Below are 22,408 nucleotides of genomic sequence, written 5' to 3'. Positions count from 1 at the left end.
GAGAGGCTTTGGCCGAATAACCTCCGATGCCAAAGTTAGAATTTAGAGAGAAAAAGTGTTTAGAGAGTTTGTGGAATTTTACTAGAGTGTTGGACCTAGTGTTTGGTGAAAATGAGTGTCTATTTATAGGACTAGGTTGGTCCACTTTTTAGAGAAAGTGGCCGTTCAACTTGTGCATTTCTTGTTGAATTTGTGGTTTAATTAGCCAATTTATTGGCTAATTAAATATGAAAGAAATAAATGGGGGGTTATCAAATTGAATGACTAACTTTATTTGGGTAATAGGATGGAGTAAATAAGAAAGGTTAGGAGCAAGGATGGTGGCCGGTTTTGACTGCTTTTGGGATTAATTTGGGTGACTTATTTGATATAATGGGTGATTAAATTGGTAATTAATTGATTAATTAGGAATTAATCCATTAATTAGCCAATTAATCTCTATTTATATGAAATAATTTGTAGGTTATAAAGTAATTACCTAAGATGAGGATGGATGAGATAACTATGAATTTGTTACCTTCCTTTGGGCACTTTTGACTTGGTTTAAGGATGATTGTCCGCTGCTCACGTGTAGGAATCCCAGTATGCCTCAAGGGTATTTTTGTCCTCTTTTACCCAAGAATCCACGTGTCGCCTTGTGATTATTTTTGGCTCCACACTGATCATTCCCATTAATTGCACAAAACGTTATTTTCTGTTTCAAATAGGAGGGAAAGCTATACCACAATGTTGTAGTAAGTAGGGTAAAGCAACTAGCTAAGCAATTGTACAACTTTATTACTTAAGAGGAAAATATACCGAATTATACTAAAAATTTCACTATTTTTTAGTAGAATGATACTGTCAATGTGTTAGATAGTTAATTGTTAAATGAGAAAAATCCGTAGAGATCAAATCCGCATCAGAATGCTTACATAAACACAATTATTTTTTATCATTGCGATAAAAGCCATCTACCCGCAAAAGTTTACCATTTCATAATCGTTTGTTGCGGATGAAAAGAATCAAGGATATATTCTTCTTCTTTATTTTTCCTCATAATATCTTCGTCCCACGTACCATTTCTTGGTAGAAAGTGGGTAATATGGCTGCAAAAAGTAGGACAAACCGAATCTGTACTGTTACAGCATGCGTAGAGTGTCACTATTTTATTTCATATCAACTTGTTATCGGTCAAATTAGATTAGCCTAATTAGAACCCGGATCCTCTTAGGATCCTAATATCCTAAGCCTAGGGATCATTTAATCCGGACCGTTGAAATTTGATCTAACGGCTACAATTATTATAACTTTAGAGAAGCCTCCTGTTTGTAGCAGTTTGATCAAATTTCAACGATCCGGATGATTTGATCCCTAAGCTTAGGATGTTAGGATCTGGAGAGGATCCGGGTTCGCCTAATTAAAGAGACTGCCCACGTCTACCTTAGTCTATTAATTAGAACTAATGATACAATAATTCACATTTAAAAATGGGACAATACTATTCATATATCTTTTTTTACCTTTCATACATTCTCATTAATTTTTATCATTTGATCCCTTTCAATTTATTTGATCCAACAACTGAAAACTGAAAGGGATGTGTAAAATGTTAAAAGAGGTGTTTGGATGCACCACCGTCAACAATGATATGGACATGTATTGATTTAGACAAGTCGTTAAGTTGATACTGTTACAATGGCACGGTACGTATCCCTTAATGTTGTTTAATGGGTAGTCTATTTTGATCATTAGGCTATCCATTAAGGGATTAAGATCATCTTTGAATCTCAAATTCTGGAGCTGACAGACCCAGCAAAACATTCAATTTAAATCATGGAGCTGTCATTAGTCTCATCCATTAGCTCACCTCATACACAAAATCACGCTCTCATCTCTTTCTCTCTATTAAATGGTCCATATTGTTGAGTCCATCGGCTCCGGAGTTTGAGATCTAGAGATAGTCTCAATTCTCCATTAAGCACATGTATGTGCATAGATGGTAAATTTACATTCAGTTTAACAAAGCAAATGATGGTATAGCAATGAACATTAGGATGATACTAGGAAATATGGTCGGAAGAATCTCGATAGTAGTTCGAACATAACGTCCGAGGACGAAACAAAAAAATGCTCCGCCGGGAACTCGTTTCATGTCGGCGTATTCGTGCCGGTTAGACATCGGCCATGAAATCTATCACTGTACCGAGCAGATTGCGGGCATTCACATCTCGGTCAAACGGAACCATACGCGGCTCTCTCGTGAATCGCCATAGAGAGTAGTATTACGGAAGTGAAGTAAGCCATGAAAGTAAAAACAATTACTTGGAATTAATTGTAGCTATCTTGCCTGATCCAGTGCTGCTCTTATTAACTACAAACGATGAGGAGTACGCAGTAATTAGCTAGGTTAATTACGGCCAGCTAGGGTTCGAGGTAATTATTGTGCACAGGTCGCTGCCTACCGGGGATCGAATAGTCCTCATCGTGCAACCACAAAGAAGACGGAGATGGAGAACGAGTCGGAAACGGATGCCCATAATTTACTGTCTTCGTCCCACTGCATGCTGTACTTGGTGTTGCTGATCGTGTGATCTCATCCCACCTACGTGCGTACAAACTTAATTACCATGCAGACATTAATTCATGCATGTTTGGTGAAAGAAAGAAAAAAATATCTAATTAGTACCTGCAGATAAATGAAGTCTGGCTGCTGCTGCGAACGTTTGAAGCTGCCAAAGAAATAAGAAGCAGATCATGATCATCTTAAGAACTACAACGACTATCTTCATTTTGTTATCCTTGTAGCTAATGATTGTTAGAACCCTAATTTCCTCCTCTCCTGCTAGCTAGCTCTCAAGTTTGTTCCCAGCTAGCTCATGATCTAGAGAGAACTATAAATTTAGCTGCAAATATATCAAAAAAAAAATATATATATATATATATATATATATATTTATATAATTCTACCTAAATGATTTAGATTTTTCTAACCTTTTAGATTTCTTCCCCTATACAGTATTAAATTATATATAGCTTATTATCGTTGAAATACATTACCATTGAAAAAGTGTCTTCAGATCTAACTCTACATGAAAATCTGAAAAGTAATGTTACAGATTGATGTTCCCGACATGCATATTAATTATTATGCTTATATATATATATATATATGTTTATTTTGTTCTTCCTGCAGCTTCCTCTGCTCAACACCTACATTTAAGTACTTCAGAAAGGAAAAGGGCATATCCATGTGTACCAATACCATCGATCCATGTATGCCCACCACGTGATCTATGATCTTGAATCGATATCGGTCTACCTACTTAACATAATAACTTTATAGAAATTAACAGTATATTGTTATTTAATCAACATAGATAGTTCAGTAGTTAGAGACGAATTTCAGGCATGCATTTCACACAGATGTTTTGAGTTCAATTCCTAGCGTTGGTGAATCGTACGATGATGGTCAGAGTGAGACTAAAATGCTTTTGTGAGTTTTTCCGAATCCCCTAAGAATGAACTGCCGTGAAAAGTCATCATCCGGTCTTCATTTCTTGAGGAAAAAAAACAATATATTGTCATTTAAAAATATAAATTGATAACATTAGTGAGTGTTGAGATTATAAATCCCATCGAGAAAAGAAAAATCCTTTTGCATTTTTTTATAAGTAATTGAGCTACTTCTTATATTGTCAATTAATTTTATTGTAAAATCTCAACTTAAGTATACACATTTATATTTAGAACTCACATTATAACAAAGTATATCTAAGTTATCAACAATATCATAATTTTTGTGAATCTAAATAACATGGCTAATTTGTTCTTTAACACAACAACGTTCTATATATTCACAAAACCATGCATGCAACTTCGGATCTTCATCAATTGAAAGGAATAAACACCATGATCATGGATTTCTTCGTAGTTGGAAATTAGAATAGTGAAATTTAACTTACATCATAGTTCTATATTATTTACCATTTTCTCGCAGAATAAACATAGATTGAAACATTTAATTAACATGTTGTCGGTTCTTGGTTGGCACATAATGTATCTAAACAACGAAGAGAATGCCGAAGAGACTCGCTCAAAATGAGGCTTTTTAAGGAATTTTTGTCACCTCATAATTTAATGTCAATTTCTGTGTTGACATTATAAAATATTGTGTAAAAAACATGAAGTATCAGAAAATCCATGAAGAGTGTCACTTTCAATAGTCTCCTTAGTACTTCTCAAACAACCAAACCCTAATCCAAATGCCAAAGTTAGAAAAAAAGAAAAGAGAAAGAGGATCCTTGTTTTTCCTTCCATTAATAGCTATTTCTATTAATCTAGCAATAATTTAGAACCATGCATGATCCACTAAACCCGGCCAGCCAAGAAAACCCATAAAATCTCCTCTCTCCCCTTCCCTCTAAAACCAAATTAAACTATATATATCCTCTCTCTCTCTCTCTCTCTCTCTCTGTCTTCGATTAATTTACTCCACAGATTATCCCTACTCTCACTCCTACTAATCTCATATTAGTCTCTTAATCACCACCCACTTCCACCTCCTTAATTTGGTACGTTGGTTACGCAGTGGTTTTCCTATATATCTATCTCTAGAGAAGTGTTGCAAATCAAAGAACAAAAAAAAGGTTACACAAAACAAGAAGCAAAGATGGCACGTCAAGTCATTGTTCTTGCCCTAACCTTTGTAGCCATCGCTGGTGTTTTAGCACAAGATGAGTCAGCCACATCACCACCCTCCCCCTCCCCGGCTTCCTCCCTTGACGCTGCAACCTCACCATCATCTTCCAGCTCATCTACTCCTTCTCCCAGTGATGGTGGCGCCGACACCCCAGCCTCAGCCCCAGGCCCTGCTAACGAAATATCATCCCCTCCTTCTCCCAGCAGCGGCGACGCAGCTGCTCCTGAGGGCGAGACCACCGAGCCTGGATCTAAGTCTGGGACCGCGGCTGCCCCAGAAGGCGAGGCCGCAGCTGCGGGACCCTCGGACTCTGCATCGGAGGAGGAGGATTATCCCACTGATGATCTCTCAAGGCTCATAAAAAACTGAGGAGCCTCCAATTATCAAATTAATTTAATTGATCTTGTATGTTATCTTTCGTTATAGAGTCTCTCTATACGTGGACTTATGAATAAGAAGATATTGTGCAAATCAATTAAACAGTCTTAATACTAGAACATGTTGCGAAAGGGGGGAGAAAGATCAATCTGCTGTATTTTTGCATGCTTTTTGCCACTACTCTCTTGACGTGGATTCTTCTTCTTTTTGTTGTATCTGTATCCTTTGTACTAGCTATTTGATCAGTATTACTAATTTCAAGTTAATCTTTATATTTAGAATACAAGAACTAATTTGTAACTTGAATTTTCAGTTGGAAAATGGAAACTAATTGCATGGTAACTTATTTGTTTGAAATAATAAAGAAGCATATAACAATTTTATTTGAGAAAAAAATGTTTTGGCCGAGCTTAGCAGTGTGGGTTTGTGACCAAGTAAAACATTAAAATGATTGGTTGTCTGCATGAACCCTAACCAAGTGCCCTCTTCAACCCTCAGGGTAGCAGGGTCCTTCATCCACCATGATTGGGTAGCTAAATAAATAAATAAAGTTTTGGAATTCATCTGCATGCATGTAAAACTATGCCTAACCCAATTTTTTGATTGTTATATTCTTGGAAATTTAATGTTTTGGAACTCATCTGCATGCACGCGAAACTATGCCTAACCCAATTTTCTGATTGTTATATTCTTGGAATTTTTTTTTTTCAAACATAAACTTCATTGATAAATAAAGATGTTATAGGAGATAAACATAAAAATGAGCTGTAATTAAGACAAAAGAACAAAAAAGCCCAAGCAAAGCACATGATAATCCAATTAGACTCAGTACATTGACACAAGTCGTCACTGCCACAACCATCATGCACTTCGCCATTCCATCGCTTGAGTTAGCGGATTCACCGTCAGGACCAACAAATACCAAAGGCCCCAAAATTAACAAAAACATAAATGTGCAAAGCAGCCCCAAATACAAAACAAATTCCTAATTTCACAACATCTCAGATCCACAAATAGTACATTAAATTGCTCCAAAATCACTCTGCTACGAAAGAAACAACCAACACTAGCAACGGAAGAATTCTGCTACCAACAAAGCAAGTAGACAAAACATAATCAAAACTACAGAAGGAGGCAAAGCAGAGAGTCGGAGACCCAAACCACCAAAGTGTTTTCGCACGTCTTCGTTTAAGTGAGCGACGCTCACTCTCGAGGTGGGTAGCAAACACGATGACTAGATAAGTCTTCTCGTTCGAAGGCAACATCTAGCAGGCAATTGAAGGATTTGTGAGTGGACGGGTGGAAGGATAGAGGACAACAGTTGTATGAGACATAAAGGAGCGAGATCAAGTGTCCAATCTAAAGCGGATCTCAGGTTCTTGGAAATTAATTGGAACGTACGTATCAATGTTAATGTGTCATCAATATGAAACAAGTACGTGAATCAACATTTAAATAATAATTCAGTCAATAACTACCACGTCATTTGGTTTAGAAATTTCGGTCTCCCTAACATTACCCTATCAGAAATTGTTTGGCACGATACTAGCACACTGCGTGCATGCATGGAGACTCGAGTGTTAAAGCGATATATATGTATCTGCTCGTCTGTCTCGGATTCTACTAGATAAGTTTAGGAGTCCTACCCCTTACACACTTATGTAATTACTCATATATATTTATATATTATACGCATTGTAAATTAAATTAACGAAATCAAGAGTCCTAATTTTTTATTGCACCTGTGCACGCATGGAACAACAAATCAATTTGTTAATTTCTACGTTGTTAATTTACTGTCAACGATTAAGATACTGTCATGCCATTTACTAACGTTTAGAAAGTATAACACAAACAATTAGTAGACGAACAACATTTATGAATAGGTTGTCGAACTAATGACATGTTGGTTAAAAGCTTAGATAGGATAGGAGATAATGGACTAAGGAGAGAAGTCGGACTGATTTTTGTGTGTACATATATCTTTTTAATAACACGACATTTGAACTTCTATAATCTACAACAAGAATAACGAATCTAAGCGTAAAGAGATGACACCGTAATCCGACCAAGTGACCTAATGAAAGGATTTTGGGGGTTCATGAAGTCCAAAGGTTATCACCTCACTGTTCATTGTCCTCGAGGATTAAATTTGAATGATGTCGAAATTTTCATGCATTTCTAATTTGAGGTGCCATCAGAGACTGAGTCTCAAATGGTGTCTAATTTGTATATTTCGAGTAAAAAGAAGCAACACCATCGCAAATGTCCCATAAAACGAAAGGTTTTTGTTTTGATTTCTAATTATAGTTCTTCTAAGAAAAAGCCTTGTCCTGCAACAAGACACAAATTCCTCCTACTTCATCTCCCTCCCATCCACCACCACCAGCAGCCGCCTACCGAATCGATCTTTATATATCTCATTCCGTTCACCATCATCCTCCACACTACCTCTGTTTCAAAGAACAATATTACAAAGACCGGAATAAAAACTCGAAACTGAGACAAAGACAAGATGGCAAATCAAGTGGTCGTCCTTACTCTCACCTTTGTTGTCATTATTGCTGGGGTTTCAGCCAAAAAGGCAAGGGCACCAGCAGCATCACCGTCACCGGGATCTGCCCCGTCCAGTTCTCCATCCAAGGCGCCAGCATCATCCCCCGCCAAAGGTCCAGCCACTGCCAAAGCTCCATCCAAAGACAAAACTCCATCTCCGTCAGGTGCCACTAAATCACCGTCCTCTGCCCCAGCGCCATCCCCCACGTCTTCATTGTCCTCTCCATCTTCTTCACCTAAGTCCGCAACATCATCATCGCCCAAATTGGCGCCAGCCAGTTCACCCTCCAGCTTCAAGAAGCCCAAGAAGCCCAAGAAGTCCACCAGTCCAGCTGCATCCCCCACGTCTGGGACTAGTCCCTCTCCTTCACCCTCCAGCTTCAAGAAGCCTAAGAAGCCCACCAGTCCGGCTGCATCCCCCACGTCTGGGACTAGTCCCTCTCCTTCACCCTCCAGCTTCAAGAAGCCCGCCAAGGCTCGACAACCCCAAGCCTCGGCCAAGGCTCCCTCTAAATCTAATTAGAATCAAAATTCAGAAAGAGAGGATATCTATGTGATCACCATATGGTCCAAGATCCCGATATGTAAGTAATAGCCTCTAACATTATGGGGTCTGCAGAACAGACTCATCTTTTTTTTACTTAGTAGAACCAATAAATTCCATGGTCGTTTTGTTGGCCTGACCATAATCAACATTCAAGTTGCATACTATGGGTATGTATTAATAAAACAACACGTAGTTCGACAAATTTGAAGGAAAAATGAGCATGATAAATTGGCATTATTTTGAAATGTAAGCACAAAAAACAACTGTTGTTAGTGTACAATTTGTATGACAATCTGATACGGTAAAATTTCCTCATACAGCCATGTAAAGAAAGAAAATAATTTTTTAAATGAATATATCTTATGCAGCAAAAAAAAGAAAAAAAAATCAGGGAACAACCCTGTTTCTCTTTAATGGACAGTCTTCTGGAATGCCAGATTAAAATTTTGAAACACGGAGTTGACAGTTGGGTTGCGATCAGGCAAATACCTATTACCGTTTCTTAAGGAGCTCTGTCAAAGGGCTGGGTATCATTGTAACATACATCCCAAACAGCTTCCATGGCGTCCTTTGCAGCTGCTTCTGAGCAATACGGATTAGAAATGACTGATTTCATAACTCTTCGTCTCACACAATCCTTCAAATGTCAAATCGAGAATTCGATGACAAGGTACAGTTAGTCTACAAACAATAAACTAGAGCATATGATAATATTGCAAGCAAATGGAAAACAACTAAGAATATGAGAAAGGTTTTCTCCATCTTTGGTTTATTTCAACCAATTACCATGATTCATTAAAAACCCTATTTTTAACTTGACAATGAGACAATCAAAGAAAAACAGAAATCAAGTGACTTGGTATTTGGTCTGTTTCCCCCTTCCTACAACCGTAGGTCTTTGGTCTTCATCTTTCCAAATCAAATTAAGGTAACAGACTAGTTTGCTTTATACGCAAAGAAAGTATCCTGAAGAATATACATTTAGTTTTTATTTAAATTGAAGCCAAATAACTCACTTGTTCATGACCTCGAATTTTCACAAAACCCCGCAACAATTCCCTTTTATAGTGGCAGTCACCACTTAGATGGCCAGCACGAATCTGTTTCAGAAATGACAGTATGTAAATACTTGTGAAAAACAAATAAACTTGAGGTTTGAAGATACAATACGTCCAGTACAAGAAAAAGATTCAGTTGCTATATCAACGCACACCTCACTGCAAGCATGATGAGCACAATTAGACCATTCCAAGTTTTTAGCACGACAATCATCAAAAGCGTGAATTAGCTCGTGTATCACTACTTGGTTGACATCGTCTTGCATCGTCATATGATTACTACACACCAGTATCTAGGACAAATGCAGACATACAGAACAGATAAAATATATCAGATTCAGAAGAAGCTCATCCTGCAGACATTTACTATTCCGAACAACAGAACATTCTTCTACAAAGAATCAATTGACAGAGATAATTGAATGACAAGAAACTATGTTCCGCCACTCAGTTCACTCGAAGATTGAAACTTTCGAAACACAATGTCCATTCGTAGTAGTAATATACAGATTCTATTGCATTTGTTAAATTCCAATAGCAAAATGAAGTTTGCTGAAATCTGTAAAAATCAGAGCTTTTCAACTAAACAAATAGAAATGAAGAGAAATAGCGATAGAATTGTACCCCTTCGCCGCGAATATAACCGCCGGCAATCTGCTTGTTGCAATTAATGGCCTTGATGAACCTGTCCCCAATCCCACACCCAGACTGCTCCAAATGCTTCAACAGAAATTTCACCATCGGAGCTGGCGAAGAAACAGATCAAATCAAATCCAATAACCGACAGCGACAGCATGTTTGGTTGCACATAAATATACGAAACCAAAGATAAACCCTAAAGCCCTAAAACCCTAAACCCTGAGCAGACATTAGAATTCATGACATGAATTTGTTTAAAGGAAAATCAAAAGCGAGGGAAAGTAGGAGCATACTCCGGAGGCTCCTCTGGATCATGGTTTGACATTCCTCCAACGACTTGCCGCCGTTGACGGCGGAGGGGAAGCTTGTGGATCCGGGTTCCGGTGCGGGTTCAGCCTCCATGGATTGTGTTGCGTTTAAAAATTTTTCTATCTGGCAGAGGAGCAAAGAGAAGGTGCTGGTCGGGTCATCCGGTTTGGATTTGGATAAAAGGTTGGATCCTGGGCTTGTGGGTTTATCTGACCCACGTTCACTGGGCTACGCATTGCTGGAGTTTTAAGTTGTCTCAATGTTGTGTTTCTTTTTTACATAACGTCTCTCTCCTTAATTTAGGGCAACAAAAACGTTACTGGGTTGATAACGAGTAATGCTATACTTACCGCACTTAGACTGCTTTTAAAATATATGTAAGCCCATCAAAACATGCGTGTTCAATTTCTAATAGAGAGATTATACAAATGTGGTTATGAAAAATATGATAAGAATATCATTTTTTTATTAAACATACAGTAATACAGGATTTGTGCAGACCGACTATATAGTGGTATTCCCTACTGTACGTAGGTTAGATTCTCTCACCAACAATGCGTATATATAAACTTATCAAAATAAATGAGTAATGTTACACTTAGCACATCTCATGTGACATTACATCTCTCTAATAATGGTAGGTCCTACCAAAATTTGGGGTCTCATCTATATTAGAAAAGTGGTGAAATGTAATATAAAAATTATGGTAGAGTACGTAGTTGTCACCACTTAAATGGAATAAAGTCTCAAATTTGACTCATATAAGTGCGATGATATATGTTTGTGGCTAGTTCAAAATTAGCAGCATAACTAATCGTTGTCGTCCCAAAACCAAATCTTATCACAAAGGGAAGAGATTTTTTAGTGTGCTTGGAATACGGGATAGTATACCACATGTCATTATACAAATGGAGAGACACTTGAACAATAAAATTTCTCTCTACTGATACAATGATATATGGTGTACTATCCCGTATTTCGAACACACTGAAAATTTTCTCCAACGGGAAGGTCCTTGTCTTCTTTCTTTCTAAATTTCTAGTTAATAATAGTTTATTTTTACAAAAAGCATGAGTAGAAACACACAAGTCTGATTGTCTGATCGAAATTCAAGATCCTTGTAAATTTCAAACCATGATCCGTTAAGCCCGCTCAGCCAAGAAACCACATTACCTCTTAACCACAAGTTAATTAAGTAATTACTTAATATTAATGGTCATAAGGTCATGACAGAATAAACTAACACTGGTGTCTTATCCTCCACAATTTTCCTACGCTGTCTCCCTTCCACGCTCAGTCCTATAAATCTCATTCCCATTCAACCATATTATGATCCACCTACGTCCTTTGGTTGCGCAGTGTTTCTCTATATTTTACCACTATAAATATATATTTAGAGACAAACAACTGCAATAACCATTCATCAATTATCTCAAACACAAGAGAAAAACCTACCTTGCAAGGCAAGTAAACGAATTAACGCAACAGGTTACAAGCTGCAGCAAACCCTAATTTCGACAAAAACAAAGGGAAGAAGAGCGAGAAGCAAAATGGCGCGTCGAGAATTGGTTCTCATTGCTCTGATCTTGTTTGCCGTTGTCGGAGTTGCGATGGCAGCGGATTCGAGCAGTAGTCCTTCGGAATCGCCGAAGAAAGACGATAAAAAAAACTCTAAAGACGATAAAAAAGACTCTGACAGTTCATCTTCATCTTCCCCATCCTCCTCTCCATCATCAGATAAGGACAAATCATCATCAGGCAAGGACAAATCATCGGACAAGGACAAATCATCGGACAAGGACAAATCATCATCGGACAGCAAGTCCTCATCCGCCCCAAGCCCATCAGCACCGTCCCCCAAGTCATCCGACGATGATAAGTCATCAGACAAGGACAAATCATCATCTGCTCCGGCTCCAAGCAAGAGCAGCGACAAAGATAGCTCATCTCCGTCACCTAAATCCTCTGCCAGCTCACCCAAATCCAGCAAGGACAGCGGCAAAGACAGCGGTAAAGACAGCTCATCACCGTCGCCTAAGTCTTCGTCTTCCTCCTCCAGCTCTCCCAAGTCCTCAAAAGACAAGGACGACAGCAGTAGCAGTCCGGCTTCTTCCCCCAAGTCATCAAAAGACAAGGACAAAGACAAGGACAGTAGTTCCGGTCCATCTTCCGACGACTCCTCCAGCGCCTCCGCCCCTTCCCCCGATGACTCAGCCTCGGCATCCCCTCCTTCCCCTACCCGTGATACTACTACGGAGCCTCCCTCTGACGTTGTGACTGCGGACACACCCTTGCCCGCTGAGGCTCCCTCTAAAACCGCCGCCCTCCCCGCCTTCTTCTCCACTGCCTCCACCGCTGGTGCTGTCGTGCTCGCAGCCGCCTCCTTCTTTGCCTTTTGATCAAGCAAGCTTTAATTAGCTAATTGTCACCCCATGAATACTTGCATGCGCATGTTCTATTATGCCCTAATTGATTCGATGTTGGATCCTACGTACGTGGTCGTATAACTGTTTGTAACATCGAATGATTCCATATTTGTCCTGTTTCATTCGTTTACTTTACTTTGTATTAGTTTCTTTCAGATAATTAATGAAAGGGCATTTGCATTGAATTATTAGGACCTCTCTCTATTAATCTTGTTTGCACGGTGTTTCGGTTAATATTTAACTTTAGGCTTAGAGGAGAGAAAGCCCAAAAGAGTTCAATAAGAAGAGTTTCGCCCGAAACCCAGCACCAAGCCCAGACCGTCCATCTCAAGACCGATTGGCGCTCCCCCATTAATGCAAAGGCTAGGTGCTTACAAGAGAAGTGACAACTGATGAAAATCAACCTACTTTCAGCCCAAAAGTACTTTTCAATGGCAATACAAGTAAAATACTAATGAGTCACTACCCTTCAATTGCTTTCGGGCAAGAACAAAGCTATAGGCAGTCAGACTAATTCGTCTATAAAAGGAGGAAGAGGACCCAAATACAAGAACACTCAATCAATCAAACAAACATACAACTTGTCTCTCAGCCAAGCAAATACCCAGAAAGTCATGCTTTGTCCAGACTCTGCACCCTTTTAGTCTTAGATTTCCTTATGAAGACATATTTTGTTTATGTAAAAGCTCTGCTACATTTTCCTTTTCTTTTTTTTTTCAACCCCACCCCACCAGGCCTTGAACCTGGGACCTAATCTACCCCAACCCCTTACCCACACCCTCACCACTAGGCTATTCCTAATGGCTTTCTCTGCTACCTTTTATTAAATGTTGTAGTATCGATCCGATCCCTCTTGTATAAACTCGTTTCCAGTCATCTCCTTTAGTATTAAACCTTTTTGTAAACTGCAAAGAGAAGAGACCGCAAGACGTTTAACCTTGCCCGACAAGGTGAAATCTTGCCCGACTCTCTTTGTTTTTGTCTTTCAATTAACATATCTGGTGTTATAATGTATTCCCTAGTTTATATTCAAGTTATTTCCAGTCCTTTGATGACCCAAAGCCCCGTCAGTTCTCAGATCTAGTTCACTTAGTGGTTTTATCAAGAATTGGAATGAATTAAACTGATGACTTGATCAGATCTGAACCTTCACCCCTCGATCATACCAGATAACTAAAAGTCCTTGATCTCAAAGCATAGAAAAGAACTTAATGTAGACTTAACCCATCTACAACAATCATTTGATAAACAAGAAGTCATAAATAACTTGGGGCGCAAGTAATCGACTTAAAATACACATGTTCTACATCTGCCACTGCCATACAGAGATGGCAATGGCACGCCTAAGCACCCAGTTGGTTTTAATTGCGAGTCTCAAGGCCTACACCTAAGGCCCCACAAATGCACCTTTCAGAACTAACTTTGTTATCCTCTTGCAGTATTGTGACAAGCAGGAGTCCAACAATCAACCAAAGTGCCAACTCCTCGGGGAGCTGTGTGCTCCAGCCAGGAACGCCCACCAGCCAGATTTCCTGCCCGAACACATGGATTAATTATTGCACCATGATTTGAAACCTAGCTGATTTAATAATTTAATGCATGCATGCATGGTAGAAAAGTCTCTAAAATTTTTTTATATTGTGATGGGAACACGGACGGTATACAATGTGTTTTTATGTAAGTGGTGGAAAATTTTATTTTTTAAGTTATTAATTTTTTAACACACATATCTCACCATTTATATAGTAACACGTGGTGTATCAATTCGTGTGCCGGTTATATTGAAAAATCTCTCATAAAAAACAAACGTATATGTTTTTGACCTGCTGGTCTTCAAGATGATTTAAATATAGTTATAAATCATGATCACCAGCTTGCAACGCTACGCTTGAAGCTCAAGTAAATAAAAATATTTGTTCATATATGCACTTGAGGGATATATTAGGTTAATTTGATTCTCCTTCCCTCAACTATTGATTCTATTAGAAAATAAAAAACAACAAATCTTGATCACATCTGCAAGACTTAAAGTTCAAAATAATATTTACCCATGAACTCAAAGTTTTACATTAATTTTATTCTTCCTCCCCAACTATCAAATTTTATTAGGAATTCAAAACAACATATATGATGATCACAACTACTTATAGTAAAAATAAAGTAAATTAATATTGCTTCTGGAAGGTGCATGGAGACTGGAGAGTGTGAATCCATGCTTGTAGAGAGGAGAGCAATTATGGACTGCAGACTCGTTGTACAAATTAGACTCACCCGATCCCGCCCCGACCCTACTTTTTACATAATTGACGGGGAAAAGGATAGTGTAGCTTTCTGCATGCTGCCCTTCATCCAAACACCTTTCACACGCTGTGGATTGTTCTTCATTTCTATGTTACCGATGATGTTTTATACCTTATTACTTTAGTTACAATTTCGTACAAATAGTTATTAATCATTCATTTAAATCCAAGTTTTTTGCTTAAATTTTTTGCCTGTGAGTATATGCAAAAAGCAGGGTCAGATCATTTAAGGTCATCTGTCAAACCAAAGACACATAAGAGACGTTCTTACTTCCGAGTTCGTGGGAAAGGGGCCGTGTGAGATACAAATTCAAACGTGTCCCTATGTGTGTCTTTGGTTGAATGGATGACGTAGAATGATTATGAAACTAAAGATTTATCCCATAGGAAACAGGGCATGAGGGAAAGTAATAACACAAAACAGTACTAGTCAACACTTCTGCTTTAATTTTCGTACAAATAGTCAACACTCTGCAGTCGCATCTCAACATATGGTTAAGGTGCTAATTAATTTAAGCTAAAAGCAGAGGTTGCATATTTAGAATTTAAGAAAATTAAAGCTTGTAAATAACATAGGACCAACCGCCAACATTAATAGACTCATTGATCGATGTATAATCTTTTGAGTCCTTTGTTTCATTTAATTATAATTAGCAGTGGGATCCCCTCCTGCAGTTAAGGGCACCGGCGGCGGTGGTGATGGAACCCACAAGAGAAGAAGGCCTTGCACTGAGGCTGGAAGCCCTGGCATAGGTTGAAGAGGCTCCTGCTCCTGATTGCCTGAAAAACGCCCCGTTCAACAGCATATCCCCCTCTGACCTCCAGTTCCATTTCCTCCACTCACTTTCTGGTGCATCCTCATGTTTTGTCACCTGCGTTCATCACATATTATATTAATATTTTCCATGCATCGATAACTAACTAGCGCGCTCCTCATATTTACATACGTACGATGAATTGTGGTGAGTAGTAACTGTAGTAAAAATAGCACTATTCATAGTTAGTAGTTGTTAATTTAGGAAATGCAATTGTACCTCTTTATCAAAACGTCTATCCGGTGCAAGAAACCTATTGCCTTGGCTGAGGATAGTTGGGGAAGCACTCCCTCCTATTGCGTACATTTCCCAGTGTGTGTAGTCATTGTTTACCACATGAAAATATCCATGTCTACACCTGCAATTTTCAGTATGTCTTAGTTTTCATCATTTTGTTTTATATCATTTCACAGGAGTGGAGAATAAAATTTTTATTTTTTTATTTTTTAATTTAAGTTGAGTTTGAAAAAGTTACACATTAAATATAAAGGAAAGTGATTTCGCATGCATATTTTCTCCGTGTACACATTCGTATTTATGTGGTTTTCGAAATCAATGAAAAAAACAACTGACAAGAATTAAACATGAATGTGTAAAAAATGAAAACGAACGTGGGAAAATCAAGTTCCAAACCATACCTTGGCATTCTTTGGACAAGGCCTTCTCCAAAATGATTAAAGGCAACAGTGACTTGCATGCTCTTGTCTTGTGTATACGAATCACTATGTCCCAAAAGCATGACCTTATCATGATGAGTCATGTAGTTATTCGATATGGTGATGGCCGTGGATCCATGTATGGCATCAATGAGTCCATCATGGCAATTCGATAGCGAGCAATGGTCCACCCATATATGCTGCCCATTAAAAATTGATATACCGTCGCCGTCCGACACCGTCCACCACCCCGAGTGCTCCGGCGAGTTTCTTATGTTCCCATTACCCGCCGGTTTGCAGTCGTGTATGTGAATGCCATGGATGATGATGTTGGTAGCGTAATGTATGGTGATGCATGGCCCTCCAGCAATGTGGACGCTCGCACCTCGGCCGTCGATGGTCTTGAACGAGTTCATAACTAGCTCTTGTTTTAGCTGAACCACCATGTCCCTTTTGAATATGATCCACAACGGCTCGTCCTGGATCACTGCGTGTCTTAGGGTCCCTGGCTTAGGGTTTACTGGGTCGTCATCGCCGGAGTCGGTGACGACGTAGATTCGACCGTTTCTTCCTCCGATGGCGTCTTTGCCGAAGCCAATGGCACAGTCAGCAAAGCGCTGGCGGTTTCTTTCCCAGTTGGGATCACACCTCCAGCAATCATCAATTGGGTTGCCAGTTCCACAAGACAAGTAGGCCAAGTTCCTCCTGGAGGCATTGATGCTCCTATATACACACACACACACACACACAACAATACAAAACATTAATTTATGTACTTGCATAAATACAAATCAACGAATTAAGCATATAGATAATTAATTAAAAGGTAAGGAAACGTGCGTATCATTTTACCTATGGACCTCCTCTACTACTCGTTCAGGGTCTTGAACTTGTGAAGAGGAAACAAAAGTTGCACTTAAAGAAGTTATGAGAAACATTGTAAGCAAAAGTGAGAGCTGAGCCATTTTTTCCTGCAGCTCTCACTTGATTTGCAGGGAGAGAGTAAGAGGTAAAAGTGAAGTTTAAGGGGATCGAGGTGGTGGTGTGATGGGCAATGGATGAGAGCTGAGTGGGTTTATAACGGAGTAAAAGCCGAGAGTGATGGCGTGATTAATATAAGAATGTGGGTCCTCCTGATCGTAATTTCAGGTTGCTTATCTGTTCGTTGTAAACCGTTAATAAGGGAACCCTGGATGTTTCAAACCGACCAAGTCAAATTGTTGACTTTTGTTTGTCAATATATTCCGGAGACGCACAAAAAATAACCGCCCCCGTTTTATGATTTTTTACTTTTATTTCCTTCTGTTTCACCATTGGTAGATCATCATGAAAATGATACATATAGATGATTATTTATGTGATGTCATTAATTATTAGTGAACTATGGGGGATCAGGCATGAACTATGATAAGACTACTGATTAATTTATCCTATTGTTCGTTAATCTTACTATATATTTAGAGCTAATTAAGAAAATTTATGAACCAACTAAACTTAAAAAAAAATTTGTGTGTACTCACGTTATGTTTTAGTCCACGTAAGTGTTATAATGATAGTGAGTTATAGACACTACTACATTATAATGTTCAAGCGCAATAGGAAGTCTCTCAACCATAGGACTAGGACGTGATCAGATTAATGCAGGGATTAGAAAATGAAGAGCAACGTACATGACCTTATTTGACGTTCTTTCATTAACTTTGGTTTTTTTATTTTATTTTTTGTTTAAAAATTTCTCCTTTTTTTTTTAACAAACAATAGTTTAGTGGGTTAAATTATTAGTTGGTAGGAGGAAAGGGATTGATGGGCTCGAAACTACACCAAATTGCATAAGCATCCTTGCTTCCTGCCATTGCAGTAAAACGTCATCTATAATAAAAGTTAACTTTGGTTTTTGGTGGGTTGGTACGCACAATGCAAAAGTTGCCTTCATCATTGGCGAAATAATACGAAATTCCCATCACGTAGATTCAATTACGGGACTGGAGGGAGTAGGAACGGAACACATTTTCTTCCCTCCTACTTACCACATGATGGCAAATTTTGACTATGTATATCCATCCTTCTGGCAAAGAGGAAGAAATGGGAGACGTAAGTCTAATCGAAGTTCATTTTTAAGGTAAAAAAAATAAAGAAATCATCTCAAATGTATGATTTTTCCCCTTTTTCAACGACATATCAAGTGCATGTCTGTTTAGAAAAAATGACATGAATCACGATTTAATTTCATGCAATGCATACCAGCATATGCTTCTTTTCTCCCCTGACTGCGGAACAATATTTTGACCAGCAGAAGTAACTACTGTATAACTATATGTGCTTATCAAGTTTGGTCAATTATTTCAGCCATATATATATGATTCCCCTTGTTAAGGGAATTTAAATCCATAGTGTCCTCGTGTTAACTGTTTTGTAACCACATATTGACTATATAGTACTCTGGAGCCAAATAAAAGTTACAAAACAGTCAATACGAGAACACAACCATATCCCGCTCCATAAGTGATAGAGCGATCGCTGCATGAACTGTAGAGCAAGATAACTGTGAAGCTGCTCTCCGGATTTAGGCTACTTAAACACTGTGTTTTCCCTTTTTCATTGCTCTTTGATGGAGGTAGTGCGTGTTCGCCTAGTTGAAGCATTCCTGAAATCAAGTTCTAATTAATTACGTATACTGGAAGGTGACTATGAATTGAACCCAAAACCAGAAGCTTGAACATATGCATGCTCAAAAGCTACATCACTATAATTGTAAAGTATAGGCAAGGCATGTAAAATAATGCAACAACAATGTGCATGCCTAATGGCTTTATCCCACATTATACATGGACGTGTGGTTCAATCATGTACCACTGCATATACATCGATAATCGAACTCTTCAAAGTAATCTAATTTTAACATATAAATCCACTATAGAGAATCGATTTTTAAAATGAATGTACCTCAACCTAGTTTCGGTTTTTGGCGTCAACCAGTTTCTAATGTGGTGATTTTAGAGCGCGTCCAACTCCTGGCCAACCATGAACTGCTCCAAGAGGGCGTCGTCTACATTGGAACCACGATTTGAGATGAGTCTAATGTACAAGTATTTGAATTCATTTGTTTAGATAAGCTCTATATCATTGTTTGTTCGAGTGTTCAGACTTGAAATATAAGAGATTTTGCCCTGAAAAATACAATTTGTAGAATTTAAGCAAGATAATTTTGTAGAATAAGTTGTAGCACATATCATAGAAGATGTAGTTCATTGGGTATTACTATTACGTACTTCAATTTTTTTTTTCTTTCGCTTTAAGGGTTGTTTCTACACTCATTTTCCACTCAGAAGTCTTCACTCGGTTTGAACTTGATGATGGCTTTGATGGTTTTAAACTGATATGGTCATGACACTCTGTTCGTCACTGCATGTTTAATTTATGCGAGCACTCCTGCTTCTTACTCAGAAAGATACCCTTCAAGGTTCTATATTTCTTTCTCAAATTAAATTTCACACCACTTGATGTACTTCAAGTTTGTCATAGCTACTTTATTTTAGCAATATTTGTAGAAATCCAACTTTAAACGCATCCTAATTAATCTTGTTGATGCACAAAACCGGATGGTCTTGGTACAACGTAAATCCGACCGTGAATCTGCATGAAATGTAAATGACACAAGAGTTATCGTGGTTCACCCCAAGGTTTGGGCTACGTCCACACTGAATATGTATTTATCTGAGAGTATTTGTGAGAGAAGGAACTCTGTGAGTGAAGAGCTTTGAGAGGGGGTGAGAAGGCTCCAGAAATTGGCCTCCGAGAGTGAGAGTGAGCTCTCCCCTAGAATGAGGGTAGGAGTCCCCTTTTATAGAATAAGGGGCTCCTCCTCTTTTACAAAGTATGGGCTTTAGTGTGAGGCCCAAATACAAGGCCCAACGTCCAAATATACGAGGCCCTAAATATGGTATAAACAGTAGTCCCCCAAGTCTTCAGTCAAGAGAGTCTTTTGGCTGGAGACTTGAAATTCAGTCCATGTGTGGGCCGAAGTAACTGATGCTCGATATGAGGCGGTGCCCAATCTGAAATGATGCTCAACTAGAAGTAGCACATGCTGTGAGGCTGCTCGGCTCGTGGCTTATGTTGCCTTGGTTAGCTCGACTTGTGGCGTTTGAAGGTGAGGGAGTCCCTTTTATAGAATAAGGGCTCGCTCCTCAATACATGAATGATGGGCTAGAGTTGATGCTCTCTAATGATGGTGAGGGAGTCCCTTTTATAGAATAAGGGTTCACTCCTCAGTACATGAATAATGGGTGCTCTCTAATGAAAGTGAGGGATTCCCTTTTATAGAATAAGGGCTCACTCCTCAATACATAAGTGATGGGCTAGAGTCCCCCAAATATTTTTCATGAGGCCCAGTTGAGGCCCAATATATGGTACATAATGTAGTCCCCCAAGTCTTCGGTCAATAGAGTCTGTTGGCTGGAGACTTCAAATTGAATCCATGTATGGGCCGAAGTGGCGGTTGTTCGGAGGCGGTCTTTGTAGACCATGCACTGAAGCTTTGTAAGTGAAGCTTTGCAAGTGAAGCTTTGAAGTTATAGCTCTGTAAATGAAGTCTTTGAAGCTAGAGCTCTTGTAAATGAAGCTGTTGAAGCTAGAGCTCTGTAAATGAAGCTTTTGAAGCTAGAGCTCTTGTAAATGAAGCTTTTGAAGCTAGAGCTCTTGTAAATGAAGTCTTTGAAGCTAGAGCTCTGTAAATGAAGTCTTTGAAGCTGATTGACATGAATGATGCTCATGAATGTTTATGTTGATTGACATGAGTGATGCTCATGGATGTTAACATGAGTGATGCTCATGAATGTTAACATGAGTGATGCTCATGAATGTTTATGTATGATTGGATGAGTGATGCTCATGAATGTTTATGTATGATTGACATGAGTAATGCTCATGTATGACTTGAAGTACTGGGCGTACTTTTGATCACCTGGTTGGTGGTAATAGCGGCGAGTTGCCGAATAATTGTGGAGTACTGGGTGTACTTTTGATCACCTGGTTGGTGGTAATAACGGCGGGTTGCCGAATAATTGCGGAGTACTGGGCGTACTTTTGATGACCTGGTTGGTGCTATTTCAGGCCTATGGGCCTTTGCCCTCCACAACATGTCAGCCATTTGTTTTGGGCTTTTCCTTTTTTTTTTTTTTTTTTTTTTTTTTTTTTTTTTTTTTTTGACCCTCTGATGGGGTTTATACATATTACCCTCTGATGGGGTTTATACAGATGTCTCCGAAAGATAATAAAAATAAATTACATCATTCGGGTGAGGTGTTTATTCCTTGCTTTTGCAGTGTTTTTCTGCTGCCCTCTCTCTATATCTTCACCTGGTAAGAAATCATAATAATAGAAAAATCTTTTGCTTTTCTCTTTTGCTTTTGTTTTTTGCTTTCTCTTTATTTTTCTTTCTTTTGGCAGATGACAGACAAGGGAATAATCTTTTGCTTTTGCTTTCTCTTTCTGCTCATTCTCTGTCCACCCATGTTCTATGGCCTTGGAGACCATCTGACTTTAACCTTTTAATTGCCATTGCTTTTCTTGCTTTTCTCTAAAATGACAGCTGCTTGGTATCCATAGCTTTTATGACTCCAGTTGGTTTTAACACTGATATTTCCGTGGTAATAATTGCAGCCAAAGTGACAGCTGCTTTCTGCTTTTCTTGTTGATGAATGCCTCGAGAAATTGCTGCTTCGCTCCTGGCAAAGCAGAATGTTTGTGGAAGACAGCAATAAAGAAAGCTCCTCCGTTTTGATCATGTGGGACTATCCTCATGCAGCGTTCTAATGGAAAATCAGAAACTTCCTCCTCTTGTTCATTGGCTACAGTTGCATGATCATCAGTTGATTGCAATGCATCTTCAACATTTCCACCATTCTCATGCTTTTCTCCCACTTCCATACTATCATTTGCGTCCATTTGTTCTGTAAAGCTTTTTTTTTCCAGAAGGAAACATGCTTGTTTGCGGTAGGCGAACCGGCCCTTCGAAACCAGGTAAGGGTCCAGGCGTTCTGGC

At 38.8% G+C, this 22,408-nt stretch overlaps 4 protein-coding genes and 1 long non-coding RNA gene across 5 annotated transcripts; 2 read left to right on the top strand and 3 right to left on the bottom strand.

The window, feature by feature from the left end:
• Window positions 1–4,651: 4,651 nt before the first annotated feature.
• LOC114826794 (uncharacterized) lies at window positions 4,652–5,050 on the top strand. The gene has a single exon (XM_029107558.2). It carries the CDS (start codon window positions 4,652–4,654, stop codon window positions 5,048–5,050), a length of 399 nt encoding a protein of 132 aa, XP_028963391.1.
• A 3,314-nt stretch (window positions 5,051–8,364) lies between these two features.
• On the bottom strand, window positions 8,365–10,385 carry LOC114826880 (mitochondrial inner membrane protease ATP23). Its single transcript, XM_029107673.2, has 5 exons — window positions 10,153–10,385; window positions 9,845–9,966; window positions 9,376–9,513; window positions 9,179–9,262; window positions 8,365–8,799 (listed from the first exon to the last, which is right to left on the bottom strand). The coding sequence occupies exons 1-5, from the start codon at window positions 10,259–10,261 to the stop codon at window positions 8,665–8,667; spliced, it is 588 nt and encodes a 195-aa protein (XP_028963506.2). The 5' UTR covers window positions 10,262–10,385; the 3' UTR covers window positions 8,365–8,664.
• Window positions 10,386–11,718: 1,333 nt separating this feature from the next.
• On the top strand, window positions 11,719–12,567 carry LOC114826879 (suppressor protein SRP40-like). Its single transcript, XM_070805106.1, has one exon. The coding sequence runs from the start codon at window positions 11,719–11,721 to the stop codon at window positions 12,565–12,567; it is 849 nt and encodes a 282-aa protein (XP_070661207.1).
• Window positions 12,568–15,305: 2,738 nt separating this feature from the next.
• On the bottom strand, window positions 15,306–17,418 carry LOC114826878 (pectate lyase-like). Its single transcript, XM_029107671.2, has 4 exons — window positions 17,218–17,418; window positions 16,348–17,088; window positions 15,929–16,067; window positions 15,306–15,766 (listed from the first exon to the last, which is right to left on the bottom strand). The coding sequence occupies exons 1-4, from the start codon at window positions 17,328–17,330 to the stop codon at window positions 15,545–15,547; spliced, it is 1,215 nt and encodes a 404-aa protein (XP_028963504.2). The 5' UTR covers window positions 17,331–17,418; the 3' UTR covers window positions 15,306–15,544.
• A 3,724-nt stretch (window positions 17,419–21,142) lies between these two features.
• Window positions 21,143–21,571, bottom strand: LOC139198513 (uncharacterized). The gene is made up of 2 exons (XR_011584054.1): window positions 21,459–21,571; window positions 21,143–21,393 (listed from the first exon to the last, which is right to left on the bottom strand). It is a non-coding gene; the product is annotated as an uncharacterized lncRNA (long non-coding RNA).
• Between the last annotated feature and the right edge of the window lie 837 nt (window positions 21,572–22,408).

Source organism: Malus domestica, chromosome 09, assembly GCF_042453785.1.
Source record: "Malus domestica chromosome 09, GDT2T_hap1".
In the NCBI taxonomy this organism is placed as follows: domain Eukaryota; kingdom Viridiplantae; phylum Streptophyta; class Magnoliopsida; order Rosales; family Rosaceae; genus Malus; species Malus domestica.
Note: the sequence above shows the minus strand (reverse complement) of the source record. Positions and strands in the feature narration are given on the sequence as shown.